The sequence below is a fragment of the Arachis stenosperma genome, chromosome 1, assembly GCF_014773155.1.
Source record: "Arachis stenosperma cultivar V10309 chromosome 1, arast.V10309.gnm1.PFL2, whole genome shotgun sequence".
Lineage (NCBI taxonomy): Eukaryota > Viridiplantae > Streptophyta > Magnoliopsida > Fabales > Fabaceae > Arachis > Arachis stenosperma.
Window position 1 is genome coordinate 117584621 of NC_080377.1, and position 19254 is coordinate 117603874.

The following is a 19254-nucleotide window of genomic DNA, read 5'->3' on the forward strand; positions in this document are numbered from 1 at the left end:
TGACCCAAAAACACTAGATTCACAAAACTAGTTGGCTGCTGATGAATGGAGTTGAACAGGTTCATTGAGAGCAAGACCATTGTTGCATTTTTGTCTCCTCTCTCCTGTAATAATAGTCCAACAACCAAGACTATCTTAATTATTTATTTACTTTTAATTTATTTTCTTAACTTTCTCAGTACTTGATTTGATGGCTAAGTATCAACTGCTTCAAAGTCTAAAACTATATACAGTTTTTTAAAAGACGAATTCGGTCTTAATAGAAGAAGCAAAGATAGATTTAATTTATTATATTATTGAACTAAAGAAAAATGGTCAATAAAGTTTGCATGCTTTGAAATGATGACGGCTTAATCTTTTATTATGTTGGTGTATTATTATCCCTTAATCCTGCTTATGAAACTGGTGTGAAAGTTGCGTGTCTGGTCAAGCTGGATATTAAGCAGCAGAATATTGACTTAGATAATTTTTTTTTTTTGTCTTGACTTAGATAATCTTATAAACAAATAAATAAAAAATAAATATTGAGCCAAACCAGTTAAGAATTGTTAGAATGAAATTACTGCGCCAAAATGAAAACAAAGACCGTTGAGCCATGACCAATGATCATTTTACTAATAGTGTCCACACGACAACGCACGGGCTTTTTTTTTTTTAAATTTTTTCCAACTACCCTTTAAAGCTTTGAGTAACTATTCATAATCATACCAATAATCGAATCTATCCTAAAAGAGCTTTTCCCATTAAAATGTTATCTATTCTGTCATCGGGTATTGCTGGTATATCATGTGCTCTCACCTTCAGGATACTTTGGTCATTTCCTTTTTTTTTCCGGTTGGGTTATGAGAAAATCTTATTGAAAAGCTTTTAACTATATCAGTACATTGGTATTTTAATAAATTTTAATCGTTGATTTTAATTATATATATATTTTATAATTAAGATCAACGATTAAAAATTATTGAAATACTAGTGTATTGATATATTTAAAAGTTTTCCAATTTTATTATATATTTTATAATATATATATATATTTTCATATGCAGTTAATAATTGAGAATCGTTAAATAATATTTTGGTCAAACAATAAATTCACCTAACAATTTTCAACTATTATTAATTTTACATGAAAATTCTCATCTAATGTATAACTTTACTTATTTCTCCAATATAAAACGTTGGAGAAACATAAACTAATAACTGTCCAATTTGTTACATTCCTTTTTTTTTTTAATTTACATATATTGGCAGTGACATTCAGATGAATCATATGGTATCGGAAATTTCATAATCACAAAGTAATAAGGATCACGGAAAAATACTCGAGAGCCGTACAGAAGGTTTCATCTAAGGCCATTGCTTCATCATCACCGGATTCCCGATCCTGAAATATAAGTTTAACATTATTATTATTATCTTACCATATTAAAATATAATCAATTTACCATATTATCATTATTATCTTACCATATTTATCAAGAACCGAGTCAGAGAGGCCTTAGACAAGCTTTTTTGTTTTTGAGCCCAACCTACTGCAACCTCTTTATTCTGTCCAAGAATTGGGTGTTTTTGAAATAGGCCCAATAAAAATCTCTTGTTTTCATTATTATACACTTCTATGATGGACCTTGTATCATAAAAACATATTATATATGACTCTCCTTTATTCAAATCAGCACCCAAATGTCTTCCACCATAATCTTGTCTTCTCCTCCTGTTCCACTCTCAATCTTGCATTTTTTATCCTTTCCATGTAAGTCATCTCTCACCACCAGTGTTTTAATTTGTTTGGAACATCTTATCATAGTGGTGGATTCTTCAAATCCAACCTTATAAATGTTGCAAAAATCACAAGGAAGATAGCAAAAGATGACCCGAGACGAGTGATTCACTCGTTAAAAGTGGGATTCGCTCTCACTTTGGTCTCGTTGTTCTACTACTTAAGGCCTCTTTACGATTGTAGTTTTAGAATTCACCGTAGGTAAGTATCTTAAGAGACTAGTGTTAGTCAAATACAAAGAAATAAAAAAAAAATATTAATCACCTAACCTTTAATAACTTATTAAGAATAATAAATGACGATATATTTATTTGGTGTATGAAGGTGGAACTCTTAGCAAGGGTGTAAACAGAGGATGTGCGACACTATTAGCTGGTGTTTTAGGGGTTGGAGGTCATCATTTAGCTACTGCTTTTGGAAAAAAGGGAGAACCCATTGTCCTTGGAGCCCTTGTTTTCATTCTAGGTAAGAATATATATATATATATATATGACAAGTAAAGAGTAATGTTTTTTACCATTTTTTTGAAGAATAAAATAGTTATTTATATTTTAAAGGTTTCTATTCAGTTTTCAACTATTTAAATAATTTGTCTAAACAATTTGTTCTTAAATCAATTACTTAAATAATTGGAGACGGAATAAAAATTTTTAAAGTATGAATAACTATTTTATTCTTCGAAAAAATGATAAAGAACATTACTTTTTTTTCTTGTCATATATATAAATTCTTATCTAGAATGAAAACAACGGTTCCAAAGACAATGAGTTCTCTTTTTTTTTTTTTTCAAAAACAGTAGCTAAATGCTGACCTCCAACCCCTCAAGCACCGGCTAATGGTGTCACACATCCTCTATTTAAACCCATGCTAAGAGCTCCACCTTCATACACCAAATAAACATATTGTCATTTTATTATTCTTAATAAGATAAATGTTAAGTGATTAATATTTTTTTTTTTTTTTGTATTTGAACTAACACTAATCTGTTAAGATACTTTACTTACCTACGGTGAATTCAAAGACTAGGACGGTAAAAACCGCTCACATTCCGGCAACTCCGAAACCTTCGTAGAGAGGCCTTGACTAGTAGAACAACGAGACCAAAGTGAGAGCGAGTCCCACTTTTAACGAGTGAATCACTCGTTTAGGGTCATCTTTTCCTGTCTTCTTTATGCTTTTTGCAACATTCATAACGCTGGATTTGAAGAATCCACCACCATCCATGGCTGTTAGCAATGTGCAAAGAAACAAACTAATGTATGAAATGAAGTGGTGCAAAACTGCAAATGAAAGGTTGAGGAACAAATGGTATTTATAGTATAAATAAATATAGTATAATTAAGTACAAAATATGGTAATGTAGGTTTGGTATTCACTTGGTGAAATGTTGTTAGATTTTAAATTGTTCATTGAAATGGTTTTGAAATTGAATTGTTGGGTATTGGATGGTTGGAAATTGATAGATGAGTGGTTGAAAATGTGGAAGAGTGTTTAGGATTGAAATTGGTATGATTAGAGTTGAATTGGATTGAGAGTTTTTGAGGATTTTGGTAAAAGCCTGTAAAGTTGAAAACAAAGGGTTGTTCATCCTTCATAATGTGAGATGAGAATTGCACACTGATAGGCTTACATGTTGGATTTTTGAAAAGCGCATAGCAAAAGCAAATAGAAAACATTCGACCTTCAACAAAAATAAATTTTTTGACCCCCCAAATAAGCTAAATAATTTGATCTATTTAGCAAACGTTTTACGAAAATTTTTATTTTAAAACTTGTTGGAAAAAATTGATAAGAATTATCTTTCAATATATATATAATCAACTTCTAGAGAAATTATGCAAGCACACCCTTATAAATAAATATAATGTGCTTGATCCCCCCGGGGTCTTTTTAGGGTTATGCTCCGGTGAGCAAAACAAATTTTTTCTACATGTGAGGAACCTATGTGTCTAAAATCTAAGTTTGACACCTGTTTTCTAAAAGTGGGATACATGCAGCAGGTCTTTGATTTTCTTTAGCTGCTACAGATATGTCAGAATTTGTTCCCTAAAGTAATTAAATATAATATTATTATTTAATGTCTAATTTAATTTGTGGACTTTTTTTTTTGTCGAAATGGATTATTGGGTCAAAAATTTTCAATTGGCACTTCGGCAACAATATATCTGGGTCATGAGAAAATAAAATAATAATAATGATAATTTATAATAACAATAGTAGTAATTCTTTCAAAAATTCTTTCTTCCTTTTGTAGTTGCATTCTATTTTAAAAGTAATTAGATTTTATCTCGTGTAGTACTTAAATTCTGCGTTATTGACCCCAAATAATAATACAATATAAAAATGAACCACAAAATTCTCATTGTAATATTATTTTGATCATTCGTGATTAATTTGCAACAAAAAGAATTATTGGCTCCAACCACTTTTTGATAAACAAAAATATATAAAACACATTTTAATTTCTAGACAATACTTATCTAATTTATTATTATTATTATTATTGTTATTATTATTATCCAAAATGCATTGTTTGCTAATAAAGTGATTTTTGGGATCCAATCAGTCCATCTCAATCCAGAAAAGCCCACAAATTAAATCAGAAGTTAAATAATAGAATTATAATTAATTACTTCAGCTAAAAGGAAAACAAATACTCACGCGTCTATTATAGCAGGCAGAATCAGAAACCTGCCACATGTATTTCGCCTGTTTCAATATTAGGCGTCAAACTCAGAGTTTTGACACATAAATTCCTCACATTATAGAAAAAATTTGAATTCCTCACCGTAGCATTACCCGTCTTCTTAAATAACAGTTAGGGGCCCGATCTATATTAGGGGCACAAATAGGTAGCTAATAGCTTAAATAATTAAAAAAAAATTCTAAACAATGTAATCTGATAGTAATTATGACCAATCAAACTACGTAAATGACCATATAACATAATAATCTAGCAATGAAATTAAAACAGTATTGTTTAAGAAATGAATTCTTGTTTGTATTGAAAAGAAGAGAAACCTACAAAGCATGAAAATGGGGTTTAATCTTGAGGTTTCATGGCAGGGAAAAGAAGAACTTCCTGTGAAGCAAAAGGAATGAAGATGGTAAGTGGATGCAAAAAGGAGAAAAAGAAAAAACAGTAATCTTGATACTGAATGAACCTTAATATTTTGCGAGTCCGTCAACAACATGGTGAGTCGATCAATCCCCAAACCCCAACCACCAGTTGGAGGCAGACCATACTCGAGAGCCGTACAGAAGGTTTCATCTAAGGCCATTGCTTCATCATCACCGGATTGCCGATCCTGAAATAAAGAAGAGGCACACATAAAATGAATATGGTTATTCGTATGCAAAAACAATTATGAGAACAGTTTGAGTGGAGAACCATTTCAGCACATTATAATTGCATCATATACTATAACCTACCTTCAATTGTTCAGCAAATCTCTGACGTTGTACTACAGGATCATTCAACTCAGTATATGCATTGCAGAGCTGGAAATAAACAGAAAAACTTTGAAAACAGGGCATATATTCATTCATTTACATCTAAGTAATAATTGTTGAAATCTTACTTCATGTTTGTTCACAAATAATTCAAATCGTTCTGTCAGGCCTGGTTTAGATCTGTGCCACTTTGCTAAGGGACTCATGATCTCAGGATGATTTATGATGAATGTGGGATTGACACACGTTTCTTCCAAAAAGTGACCCACGAGCTGCAATATGACAAGAAAAACTTTAGGAAAAATGAAGCTACAAGTCCACTTTTCTAAAGTAGGAAAAACTTGAACGATATTATAGTCCAAAAGAACAACTGAAATGAACATGACTTACTTTATCCAACAATCTAGCAGTTGTCTCCGGGGGAGGGCATTTAATTTCATACCGCAAGCAAGCATCCCTCAGATATTTATTAGCTTCCTCACCCGCCAAGTCCTTAGGAATACTTAGGCCTGCCATCTTCTCCAGTCCCTCAATCATATCAATCCTTCTGTAATAACAGGAGAAAGGAAATCAATAAATTCTCAAAATATAAATGGATAGAATCACTGCCATTGATGAATAACAAATTTACACCGGACCTGAAAGGTGGAGTGAAGTCTATTTCAATAGGATCCTTATCAATCCCGTTCGCATGATATTTGATTTTATAGCTTCCTTTTGTAAGTTCCTTGACCATACCTATTTAATTTTTTCCACATCATTTGGATGAAACATTACTTATTTAAGATAAGACCCATAATAGCAACCAAAACTGCTAACTTCTTAAAATCTTACCACTCAACATTTGCTCTGTTATCCCCATTACGTCATTGTAGTCCATGTAAGCCATATAAAACTCACATGTAGTGAACTCTGGATTGTGCGTCAAATCTATACCTTCATTTCTAAACTGTTTACCAATTTCATAAACACGATCAAGGCCACCAACAACCAGCTCCTTCAGATAAAGTTCTGGAGCAATTCTCATGAATAATCTCATGTTGAGTTCATTGTGATGAGTGACAAATGGACGAGCTGCTGCTCCACCAGCAATCATATTCATCATAGGTGTTTCAACCTGATAGTAGCCAAAAAATGTAGGTTAAGGATGGGAAAAAATAAATAAATAAAATTAAATAAAATAAAAGTGCAGATGGCCTCAGAATAACCAGACAACTAACCTCCAAAAAATCAAGGTTATCTAGGAACCTCCTGATGTAAGCTATGATTTTAGATCTGGTCTTAAATATCTCTCGGACCTCTGGATTCAGCATTAAATCCAAGTGGCGCATACGATATCTTGTTTCCTAATAAACAAAGATAGTTAAATTGGATATTCTATTGTAAAAGAGAACTATGGTTAATCAGTCATTAGTGACATAATTAAGAGAAAGACAGAAACAGGAGATAAAACTTCTTGTTTCAACTTGATGTAAGTAAGAAAAAGTAGAATTCGGGATTTAAATTTGTATTTTAGTGGGAAATTAAGCAAATTTCAGAGGCCCATGTTGTCATATTGAAATTTCTATCAAATTCATTTAAGAATATGATTGATATATTTACTCATTTAGGTGAAAAAGTCAGAATAATATAGTTCGATTTGAAAATGATATCATACATGCAAAACTGAAAAGGGGTAGGTCTTCGTAAAATAGTGAGCAGAAGTTTATGTGGTTGACTTGGTAAGTTTCAAATACAAACATGCATATGGTGACATGAATAACAAGAACTTTTTACGTCGGGTAATAAAAAAATGGATACCAATGACAAAAGAGAATGGATAATGCCATGAATCCATCTATTTCAATTCATTCTGGAATGGTGCACACTAACACTTTCACAGTAGCTACTAACCAAAAATATTTCGTAAAATTAGGAAAATAAATCTAGAACAGTGGAGGAAACTATCAAGTTATTTTACATGCTAGCAATACCTGATCCTTCAAGATGTATGTTTCGGGATTCCTAGTTTTTCCTGGTACCCATGGATCTTTCTGCATATAATAAATAAATAAGAATGTCATTATCTATGAAATAAACTTCAAACAGCATAAAACACCGAAAGAAATTATAGTCACCATCAAATTTGCATCTGCAGCAGCAGCAGCAGATTTTTGCCTTGGCATCATATGAAGACAATGAGACAGCACTACAAATGTCTTGGGGAAAATACTGAGCTCTCCCCTCTTACTCTTCCCTGAACAAGTGAACAAAAGAAAACAAGATTTATGGATATGCAAAAAACTCATTCTCCTCAATGCAAGAATTTATGGCATCTGATGATGGATAGTATAAATTATATATGAAAACAACCAAAAAGGATAATAAGTCGGACAGTGGAAAATTTGAGCAAGCTGGAAGTTTGTAACATTCAAACCTGGAAACCCAGTAACACCAACAATATCACCACGTTTGACATTAGAATGGAATTTGGAAAATCCGGCCTCACCCAAGTCAGATTTACTGCATCCCACAGATGTAAACGGGTTTAGTCCTATTATGAAAGCACAACCAGAATAGAAAGAAACGGCATAAACAATATATAGTAAAAATACAATAAAGGAAAAAAAACACAAAAAATAAATAAATAACTTGATCACAAAAATCAAACTGCTTTCAAGTTGGTCAAGCGCCAAAGTACCAAGCAACACAACAGAACATAGCATATGTTACCTCTTGATTCACATTTACTTTCTAAATTTGAAACTAATGGCCATAACGGTAAAAACAGCAGTTACATTTTGTACCTTGCATCAGCGATAACCTGGACCTTAAAGCCGCCACCATGCAAGTCATAAAAGACAAGCTTGGAGCCCGAAGGGCGTTTAACCATGACCCGGCCTAGAATTCAAACATACAAACTAAGAAGTTATAAATTAACAAAAACAAACCACAGAAAATACAATGCCAAGAATTAGAAGGTGGGGTAGTACCAGACAAAGAGACAGAGACATCTTCAAGGTGCTCCCCCTTTTCCAATGATTCGTATTTGTCAATGTATTGACTAATTGACATGGTCACAGAGAACTTGTGCGGGTATGGGTTAATCCCTTCAGCCTTCTGAGCTGCAAGGTACTTGAGCCTGTTCTCAAGGTATTGCTGCACCCAAAAAGATATGGAATATTTCAGAAAATCAAATCACTATTGAAAACCATTGCAGTGCTGCAATGGAACTTACAGTGGGGTCCATATCTTCATCATCAGCAGATGCAGGCTTGTTAGCTTGAGCATTTTGAGTTTCTGCTGCCTACAGTTATCAATTTATAAAGTTAAAATTGCATATTATTGCTACATAATGCAGAGAAGAAAATGGAAATGAAGGAGGTTAATTTACCTTTTTGGCCTTCTCTTCCTCCTTGCGCTTTCTCTCTTCTTCTTTCTGTCTGATCTTCAGTTCACGCTTTAATGCACTGAAAACAAAACCAACCAAATAAAATTATATGAAATTTCCTGCGACAGAAGAAAGTGGTGATAGGTGAAGAGCAAATTGCGCTGGAGATGAAACGAGTTGGGGAACTCACTTCTTGCTTAGCTCGCCGCCGAGAGCTTGAGCTGTGGCCGCCGACGGAGAAGGAGTTGGAGTTGGAGCTGCGGCCTCCGACGATGAAGGAGGAGGAGATGCCATTGGAGGAAGAACGATTGCCGGAAGAGTAATCGAATGAAAACAGAATAGTTAACTCGGAGAAATGGAGAAGTAGAGAAGTAGGGTTTATGTTTTTTCGCGTTCTGAAAACGGCGCCTATATTTCTTTATTCTGTCTTTCGACGTTGTCGTTTTGGGAATAACTGTTGCTTTTTTTTTTTTTTGGACGAGAGGGAATAACTGTAGCTTTGTAAGCAGAACGAAATGATTCAGTCGTTTGTTTTGGGCCGTTTTAATTGATGCTGGGTTGTCTAAATTTTTTTTAAAAAAAACTAAAATGGTACCTGGACCCTGGATGGGTTAAGAACTTAAGATCATCAAATGAGTTTTTTACTTTTTTGGGGGGGGGGGGGGGGGTTTATACTGCGAAAACTTAGATGATACTAAGAATTTCGACAGAAAATTTCGAATTATCAACTTCACATGAAGTTAATGATGTGAAGTTAATGTTGGACCAAAACCTTAAGGTGTGAGACATGCTGTCTGGAAGACTTTCGATACTTCACTTTGAATACTCATTAAAACCATTAGACCAATTAACCATCGGCTCTATACCAACTGTGGAGAGCTCTCGACAACCGAGGAAACTTCGGGGAGGAATCAAGCGAGAGAACATAAGATGAGATGACACCACATTCAACTCAAAACCTTAAGGTGTCAAGTAAATGGGTCTCTCATCTTATAAATTCCTCACTCTTCCTTGCTTTCTTTGATGTGCGACTAACTTCAACACTTCTCACACTTGCAACATTAACAGTTAACTGCACTTGAGTTTCAATCTTTTTATATTCACATCCAATTAATTTTACTTTACTACCTTATAAACTTTAGTTTATGAATTTTAAAAAGTGTGTGAAGTAATCGATGAAAAACTTCGAAATTTGCATGTTATCTAAAATAAGTGTATTATGCTTTCTTAGACTTTGAGTTATATACTTATATGCAAATTATTATCTAAATTTTTCCAAATATACAACTTTAACACTTTGGATTTTGTTGTGATTAAAAAAAAAGTTGTCAACGTAGTCGATTTATTCATACTTTTGAAAAACTCGGGCTTGCTTACATAATTTTGAAAACTCGAGAGTTTTCCTACATATTTTTAATATTTAAATATTAATTGCACAAAACATAAAATTAAGAAGGACAAAAAAATAATTAATCCATAATAATATGGCAAGGATTGGATTATTGGAAGTTAATTTAATATCAATATAGGAGCTATAATCAACATTCCTCAATTGCAATTTCCCTTACATGTTATTGTTGGAGACACTATAGGTGTTCCTTAAAATGTATAAGATCCTTCAAAGATTTAATTATAACTGGCATATGCTTGACTCGTCCACTCTAAGAAAGCAAAAATCACAAGAGGGAACGATCTACCATCATCATTATTTTGGGGCATAAACTTCTATTAAGATTTGATTTTTTCTTAAAATAAACAAATGGATATTTCAGAAGTTAGGAGGATAATCAGAAAGATGAATGAGATCCACCAATTATTTTTCTTAGGTATTTCAACTAATAGCAGACAACTAATCAATTTATTTGCACGAAGACGATCAAGAAAACAAAAGGCAAACAGGAATAAATGAGACCACATTAAAGGAAACAAAATATGAGATTATAATAAAACATTCCAAGGAAAAGTAACAGGTCCATAAAATGTAATGAGAAATCTGAGAGTACCAAACAGAAATCAATGTTAACAAATCATATTTCATTTACAATTCCAGTTAAAACTTAATAAAATTGTAGGCTCATCTCTCATGTATGATGATGGCCTGTGAGCACTATGTAATTGTAAAACTATTTTCACGGCTATGATTGGGTGACGCCCCATATTCATCTAACTAAAGGTATGAGCAAGTACTCTGCATAAAATAGCTGCAACAACAAAGAACACATCATGTTCCACCTCGGTCTTGTGCTTTCAATAGCGCTTAAAAAGGTTTCGCTAAGAATTCAAAACTTGAAAAAGGTTTCATTCAAAAGATATGATTTTGAACAATTATGCAAAATGAACTCCACAACCACAAAGGATAAACAAAAGGCAGCTGAAATTACCTTCCAGATAAACATGTAGAAGGATGTTATGGAAGCTTTGTTCTTGAAATCTACAGATTTGGCACGGAACCAGAGAATTAAAGCCATAGCAGCATGTCCCACGCCCTAAAACATTGGGGCATAGAATACATTTCAGACACTGCTGATACATTCAATCAATACCAATCTGTGAAATGCAACTTTCCTCCTAAAAATTTGCCTCTTTTAAAATCACTTTTATCTTTACAACAAATATCAAGATCAAAATGATATAAGGTTGGATATTTTATCCAAGTTGATAAATATTAAGCAAAATTTGAGTTTGGTCCACTCCCATGAACTCTGCCAAACATGAATCGGTGAATAAGCTCTTATATTTGAGGGAGACATGAGTGGGGAAAAAACTGTTAAGAACTAACAACCATAGTAAAAAGGTAGCCATAGAATGAGGTAAACTATATATCTACTGCAAGTCTGTAACCCACTGGAGTCTACACTTGTTCAAAACCAAAGTCTCAGTTCCCAGAATATAGCACATCGATACTGTAGACTATACATATAACAAGCACCTTACCGTGATAATTTTGCTCCAAAGGCAAGGAGAAGCTGCTCCCACCATGAGGGCGACTCCGTAAGCAACTTCAAGGAGTGAGACACAAATCCAAAATACCTGCAAAAGATTAGTTAGTGACAACCAAGGAATAGAGTAGACATAACCAAGTTGGCTGAAATGTGCAATTTGAAGAGCATACCCGCTGCTGACCTAAACGTACTGAAAAAGACTGGATGCCGAATATTCTATCTCCTTCTATGTCAGGTATATCCTACATGAAATGCAGTAATTGCATTACACACACATCTTATGTTAAATAAATCCAAATTCTAAGAAATTAGAGGCTCGAACCTTGAACAATGCTATAACTACAGAGAAGAAACTCATGAATGCTGTAGCAAAAATCAGTGGTCTTGAAAACACAACTGGCCTCTTGTACACATGGGTCTAGACAATGTCACATGAATTAGCAACCAAAACCATCAGACTTCTTGGGGAAGATTCACTTACTGGATTGAAAAGTGAGACAAATGAATCAAACTCCCTAGTACTAGCTAGCAAAAATATGTTTTCCATGTTGCGTGTGATTTCATATACTATAGTATGTCATGAATTCAACTAAGCCAACCCCCAAAACTTTAGATAATGACTTGTTGCTGTCATGTGTAGAAAGGCTACTGGAACAAAACCTGCATGTGAAGGAAAAAAGCAAGTTGAACAATTACTGCACGGACAGCTAGAATACACATTGCAGCAAGCACTGCAAATCTCTTCCATCTCAAGAGTGGCACCTGAAAATTTGGAAAACAACGCTAAAAACAGATTAGTGATGTCGCACAAGAATTTTTTCCAAAATCAGGATTTATTGGCGAGGATCCTTATTTATACTTTTTAACTCTTAAATTCAACTTGCAACTAACACATTCTTTTCTTCTTAGAGAAAAAGCAAGACAAGTGGATATTGTTTGACATTTATGGCTTCAAAATTTGATAATGCAAGTAATATGCTGAACATGTAGACTCTTAAAATGAAGACATTGTATGATGACCATTCAAGTATTATACCTTGAATAATATATTGTGGGGAAAATGAGGTCTTTAAAAAAAAACGAAAAAGAAACTCTCACATCAATTGAATAAGCAGTCCCAAGCACAAAACTGATGAAAAGAGCCCAAAACAACGGCCATGAACCTACAATCCAACCAAGCCAAAAACTCTGTAAAAGAGAACAAAGCAGTAAGCCTCTTTCCACCATTTCAGTAAAGCTTGTTTTGGAAAAAGTATTGAATCTATATGGTACCAGCAATGAAAACGATGCAACAATTGTGACACCAGTTCCAACGGAATATTCACCGGATGCCAATGGAAGATATGGCTTGTTTATCTGCAATAAGATATACAGATCAATAATAAGACAACCCACGTGGAATTTCCCTGGAAAAGTTTGACACCTATAAAAAGTTGTGTGTTGTTATAACTTATAACCACATCAAAGTTACAATAATATCTAAACCAGAATATGGTTGTCAAAATCATATTAACTGTTCCGTGCTCAAGTTGCAGCAGGAACACCTGTTCACACCCAATATATAGGCTTTTGACTATCCTACTTTGGTGAGTTAACTGATAAATCACATAGCAATTCTACTTGAATAATTCAGAAGCCAAGTACAAAAGAAAAGCATTTATTAGTCACCAAGATTTTTATTTCTATTAGCAAGATCCATACCTTGTCTATTTCAATATCCGACAATTGATTCAATCCGACAATATAAATATTCATAAACAAGGCAGCTACCACAGCCTGAAACGAAGAAAACTCCAAAATGCATTACTAGACTAGAAGGAAATAACAGAAACTTTTAGCCATTTAAGAGAAACAACACACTTCAGTGGCTCACCTCCAACACACCAGTAAAAAATAGAGGAGATATGTCTGATGATTTCTGCACTGCTAGGAGAGACACAGAAACTATGCTCAATGCCTATGCAAACAGAGATAAAGTGGTCAGTTTTAAAATAATCAGAATATTACAATAATCCAGAAAACTGGTTCAAACAAATAAATTAAAGTATTAACCATACCATCCATGTACTATCTTAAAAGATAAATTCTAGAAGAGGTTCAACTTACGGTGCCAATAACCGTGTGTGGCCTGGAAAACCTATAGAAAGCATCCAATGAATTTTTAACAGAGGTCAAAATTCTTTTTGAATCAAAAGCTGGAGGTTCAGATTCAAAAGATTGCCCAGAGGTCGCTTTCACAATATGTTTTCTGTTACATTCTTGGCATGTAGGCCCTCCCTCAATGCCTTCACAACGAAATACTAAACTTGACTGCTTAAACCTCAAAAAATTACATTCTTTTTTGATCTTCCTTTTGGGCCATGAAGCTGTTGTTGATGCATAAGAACCTAGAGTACCAACTGGTGGATGTTAGTAGCAGAGACAGCAAAGAACACCTCCAAATATAAATTATTTCTTCTTGTAAAATAAAACATAAGAAAGAATCTCCTAAGCAAGAATTTCATAATTATTGTCAAATGGAACAGCTAGGACCCTGTGAAGAGAGTCAATTACTCAACTAACTGATATCATTATCATAAACTGCTAAACTGCTAATAGTCATTAAATCATGACAACTGAAGATTTATATATTCATAAATCGTTCCATTTTTCTTTTTCCATTCATGTTTATCAAGTTTACTGAAACAAAAAAATAATAAACAATTAAGCTAAAGAGAAGTATAGGTATGGGTCTATATGAGATCCTGAACATACTAGTCAAACAATTATTTGTCCAATTTTTACTCCTCCAACAACTTCCACCTGAAAAATTAATTAAAAAGAAAAAAAATTAAAGAAAGAGTACCGAAAACTATTTATGTACACACTTCACAGTAAATAAATCAATTTTTCATCGTCCAATTACTGAAAAAGAAAAACGAAGAAGAATAGAAGAAGCCACTAGATTCGAATACATCTCATTTGCAGATTCCAGTGTCATTTTTAGTTACAAAACAACATTACACATAGCATAGCATACCAGGGGTAACTAGTGAAGCTTTATTAGGAAAAGAACCAAGAAGCAGAGAATTCATCTGCGGAATGCGAGTGAGTGAATGAATGAATTGAAGAGTGTTTAGGTTTTTGAGTGCGTGAAGTGAGAGGCACACAGAACTAGTAGCTACTTCATGAAAGAGTCATGGAATTACTCACGGCACGGTACTTACTTACTTGCCTGCAAAAACCAAAAACAGATCTTTCTGAAATTCAGAGGTTTGAGGGGCAAAGAGGGAAAAAGCAAAAAGCGTTGGCTTTGTCATGTAACAGTAGCACCCACCACTATCAACGACTAAAATTGATAGAGACACACGGCATCTCCATTTGCTACTTCCCAAACTCCGAATAAATTCATACTCTATTTACTTGATTTTCCTTAGATTTTTTTTCCTAGATACAAAGTATGACAGGTCATTTTAATAATTAAGTTTAGATAAAAAAAAAAAAGCAAATTGATCTTTAATCTTTTTAATTCGAAACGTTTGACTCATTGGAAGAATGAAACAGTGAAACTAAATACAAAATGATGTTTCATAAATAAGATATGAACAAAAATATTACGTGAAAATATATTAAATTAATATATTTTGTATTTATTTTAATAAAAAAATACTATATTATTTAAATTATTTTTTATTAATTTAATATTGTTAATAATTAATTATAATAGAAGTATATAAAAAATACAGGAGTACATAATAAATTCACTCAATATTTTTTTATAATCAAATAATGTTGTCTAAATCTAGTTTATTAGTTTTTTATTTAAATAAATAAAAATTTAATAATTCTATATAAAGTAAAAAGCAGTATCATATATATTCAAATTAATAATTATCAAATTAGTTAATTATTAGAATAATTAAATTTATAATAGATATTATTCTGGTATTATATAAAAAATTTTATAAGATATTCAATACAATTAATTAATTACTAATTTTTAATATATATACAGATTTTTTAATGAGTTGTAAAAATGTTTTTTTTAATAAAACAAAGTAAGTAATAAGTGTAATGATTTTACTGTTTAACTAACCTTAATCACTTTTTTTTATTTAATAATTAAAGTTAAATTTGACTAAATACTATAATATTAGATTTATTGTTTAGTCAATTTTATTTTTTTTATTTTTAATTTACCAAATGAAATGAAATCAAATTAAATCCTAAAATTCCATTTTTGAACGTAATAATGTTCGGAAAAAGTAATATTTTAATCAATCCTGCTACGTTACCAACAACATTGCCAACTTCTGACAACTCTTGTTTATGACTATAGTTAATAAAAGTATCTGTTCATACCCTGGCCCAATGATAAGGGCCCAGGTCCAACCGAAAGGCCTAATCCAATAGGATAAGCCTTATAAAATACCGACTTTCACATAAGAAGTCGGTGTCAACCACGACTTGGTATGAAGAGGTCGGATGTGAGATTAGCTGGCAGATAAATACTCATTCAAATGAGTAACCGCCCCTAAAATCTCTCTAACCGCCTCATAAAGCCATATCTTAGCCTCCCCAAGATAATGGGACGGTTACCACCCTAAAGATACGGCACTACACCAACGGTGGTTATTGGCTCACCTCTATAAATACACTGATATCCCCTCAGGTATCTCTAAGTCCAATACTCTCTAAGACCTGCTTACACTCTTGCTAACTTAGGCATCGGAGTGTCTTTGCAGGTACCACCCCCCATTCACACGCGAGCACAAGTCGGACGGAGTCTCCCAAGTTGCGGACCTACCTGGAGTCCTCCTCCATCACTCACTTGGGCCGCCGAACGCCATCCATTGGACTAATCTCCGGTTACCCACCGTAACATTGGCGCCGTTGTTGATCCTCCTGTTCCCGAGGTCGTTTCCGAATCAGACCTGAAGACTCGAGGACAGAGGATTATTGCGTCTCCTCCTCGTCCCCAAGATGCTCCGAGTTCTTCCACTCATGCTCCGACTTCCTCTTTAGCTCCTCCTTCCAGCCCTGGTGATGTTCCTCATGGTGGTGGTGATTCCAAAAAATGACTTCTTTAATTTTATGGTTATATGGGGGCCCGGCCTGTGGGTCCCCCCTTTTTTAAACTTCTATTTATTTGCTGGTGGTTGTGAACAATTTGCTTCTGGCCTTTCAAGGCCGTAAACAAAATATTCTGTTTGTTGCCCTTTTTTGGATAAGGGTTTTAAACAAAATAAATGCCTTTTTTGGATAAGGGTTTTCTAATCGAAGTAGGTGCCCTTTTTTGGATAAGGGTTTAAGTTACTTTGCGCGTGCACATGCTTTTCTATTTTGAAATATGTTTGATCTTTTTCGAAAAACCTTCTGCTAGCCTGCATTATTTTCTCGAGCCTTTTCGTGGAAAGGCTTGTATGCAAGCTTTAAACTTTTCAGGTTGTCATATCTTTTGTTATCCTTTATACTCGACTTTGCTTTAGTGAGTTTTTATGACTTAGGTTATTTTTGCGATGCGTTTTTCTTCTACTCGGTGTTATACTCCGATCTGTGGATCAAAGTTTTCCAAGTTTTCCTACTCGGGATCTCTTTCCGACTTATGAGTCGGGTTGGTTCCCGAGTTTTACGACCGACTTGTATAACCTCTTTACACCGACTTGTACCTCGTCGTTTTATCCTGACGACCATCTAGGTCGATTCATGGGATTTTCACGCTTTGTCGAGCTTAAGTCGGCGCGTTTCGTAGAAAGACTTATATAAAAATAGAGAAGGATATTTAAGAGAAATATTAATGAAAAGATCTTTATTAATCGGGAAGGTACCTTTTTGCTACTAAGGGTCTTGACAGTATATTTCCCTTAGCCTCTACTATGATGCCTCGTTAAAAACCCCTCTCCAGAAAAAACCCTTTTTTGGGAAAAAATCATGAAGCTGGGAAAAGAGTACATCAGGGAGTAGAGTTCGCTTCTAGCTGTAGTACCTTTTCATATTACAAGCATACCACGACCTTGGTAACTCAGTGCCATCCAGGTCGGTTACTTTATAATAACCTTTCCCTAACACTTCTTTGATTTTGTATGGCCCTTTCCAATTGGCGGCGAGCTTTCCTTCCCCCGACTTGTTGACTCCAATGTCGTTTCTGATTAGGACCAAGTCGTCTTTAGCAAATGTTCTTCGAATGACTTTTTTGTTGTATCTGGTAGTCATCCTTTGCTTTAATGCCGCTTCTCTTATCTGGGCGTTCTCTCGGACTTCGGGAAGCAAGTCGAGCTCCTCTTTGTGCCCCTGTACATTTCCGACCTCATCATGGAGAATTACCCTTGGGCTTTGCTCACTGATTTCTATAGGAATCATGGCTTCTACGCCGTAGACTAGTCGGAAGGGTGTTTCTCCTGTGGCGGATTGGGGGGTCGTCCTATAAGCCCATAGCACTTGGGGGAGCTCGTCAGCCCAAGCTCCCTTTGCTTCCTGTAATCTCTTCTTCAGTCCTGCCAGTATGACTTTGTTAGCTGCCTCGGCTTGCCCATTAGCTTGTGGGTGTTCTACCGAGGTGAACTGGTGTTTGATTTTCATACTGGCTACCAAACTTCTGAAGGAGGCGTCGGTGAACTGAGTCCCATTATCTGTGGTGATGGAATAAGGTATTTCATACCTTGTGATAATGTTTTTGTAGAGGAACCTGCGACTTCTTTGAGCGGTGATAGTAGCTAGTGGTTCTGCTTCTATTCACTTTGTGAAGTAATCTATTCCCACGATCAGGTATTTGACTTGCCCTGGTGCTTGGGGAAAATGACCTAACAGATCCATTCCCCATTTTGCAAAAGGCCAGGGGGAAGTTATACTGATGAGCTCTTCTGGTGGAGCCACGTGGAAATTTGCATGCATCTGACATGGCTGGCATTTTTTCACAAAGTCTGTTGCATCTTTCTGCAAGGTCGGCCAATAGAATCCTGCTCGGATCACTTTTCTGGCCAATGACCTCGCTCCGAGATGGTTTTCGCAGATCCCACTATGTACTTCCTCCAACACCTCGGTGGTTCTTGAGGTCGGTACGCACTTTAGTAATGGCGTTGATATCCCTCTTCTGTAAAGGACATTTCTCACCAAAGTATAATGTTGTGCTTCCCTTCGGATCTTTTTAGCCTCTTTCTCCTCTTTGGGGAGGATGTCGAATTTTAGGTATTCGACTAAGGGATTCATCCATCCGAGGTTTAGGCCGACTACCTCAAGAACCTCTCGTTCATCTTCTGCTTTTGATACCGAGGGCTCTTGTAGGGTCTCTTGAATCAGGCTTCTGTTGTTCCCTCCGGGTTTGGTACTTGCTAACTTGGACAGGGCGTCAGCTCTGCTATTTAGATCCCGAGTTATGTGTTTGATCTCGGTTTCCGCAAAGTGCCCAAGGTGTTCCAAGGTTTTTTCCAAGTATTTCTTCATATTGGGGTCCTTTGCCTGATATTCCCCACTTATTTGGGAAGTCACCACTTGTGAGTCGCTATAGATTGTCACCTTTGTGGCGCCAACCTCTTCTGCTAGCTTTAATCCTGCAATCAAGGCTTCATATTCTGCCTGATTGTTTGAAGCTGGAAATTCAAATTTTAAGGAGACCTCTAACTGGGTTCCTTTTCCATCTACCAATATTATGCCTGCGCCGCTCCCTGTTTTGTTGGAGGACCCGTCTACATAGAGTTCCCATGTAGTTGGTTTTTCCTCTTGTTCACCTGCGT

At 34.8% G+C, this 19254-nt stretch overlaps 3 protein-coding genes across 6 annotated transcripts; 1 reads left to right on the forward strand and 2 right to left on the reverse strand.

Annotated features, from left to right (window-relative positions):
• Positions 1–1650: 1650 nt before the first annotated feature.
• Positions 1651–5084, forward strand: LOC130968024 (aluminum-activated malate transporter 8-like). Of its 2 annotated transcripts, XM_057893104.1 has the most exons (3): positions 1663–1753; positions 2105–2245; positions 4847–5078. In XM_057893104.1, exons 1-3 carry the CDS (start codon positions 1684–1686, stop codon positions 4924–4926), a joined length of 291 nt encoding a protein of 96 aa, XP_057749087.1. In that variant the 5' UTR covers positions 1663–1683; the 3' UTR covers positions 4927–5078. The 2 variants fall into 2 exon arrangements, 1 of the variants encoding a protein (XP_057749087.1); XR_009081496.1 differs by lacking the exon at positions 2105–2245 and having other exon boundaries at positions 1651–1753; positions 4847–5084.
• Positions 4543–9011, reverse strand: LOC130968015 (lysine--tRNA ligase). Its single transcript, XM_057893094.1, has 16 exons — positions 8794–9011; positions 8607–8682; positions 8451–8519; positions 8206–8371; positions 8020–8113; positions 7650–7735; positions 7351–7469; positions 7207–7266; positions 6454–6579; positions 6068–6350; positions 5872–5971; positions 5624–5780; positions 5362–5505; positions 5213–5281; positions 4945–5088; positions 4543–4862 (listed from the first exon to the last, which is right to left on the reverse strand). Exons 1-16 carry the CDS (start codon positions 8895–8897, stop codon positions 4824–4826), a joined length of 1836 nt encoding a protein of 611 aa, XP_057749077.1. The 5' UTR covers positions 8898–9011; the 3' UTR covers positions 4543–4823.
• Positions 9012–10519: 1508 nt separating this feature from the next.
• On the reverse strand, positions 10520–14847 carry LOC130936132 (homogentisate phytyltransferase 1, chloroplastic). Of its 3 annotated transcripts, none has more exons than XM_057866140.1 (13): positions 14565–14847; positions 14300–14347; positions 13652–13944; positions 13419–13502; positions 13247–13321; positions 12818–12901; positions 12644–12733; positions 12206–12307; positions 11868–11963; positions 11716–11787; positions 11538–11633; positions 10985–11089; positions 10520–10804 (listed from the first exon to the last, which is right to left on the reverse strand). In XM_057866140.1, the coding sequence occupies exons 1-13, from the start codon at positions 14617–14619 to the stop codon at positions 10763–10765; spliced, it is 1242 nt and encodes a 413-aa protein (XP_057722123.1). In that variant the 5' UTR covers positions 14620–14847; the 3' UTR covers positions 10520–10762. The 3 variants fall into 3 exon arrangements, with proteins under 3 accessions (XP_057722123.1, XP_057722130.1, XP_057722138.1); XM_057866147.1 differs by having other exon boundaries at positions 13652–13932; positions 14565–14843; XM_057866155.1 differs by lacking the exon at positions 14300–14347 and having other exon boundaries at positions 13652–13932; positions 14565–14845.
• Between the last annotated feature and the right edge of the window lie 4407 nt (positions 14848–19254).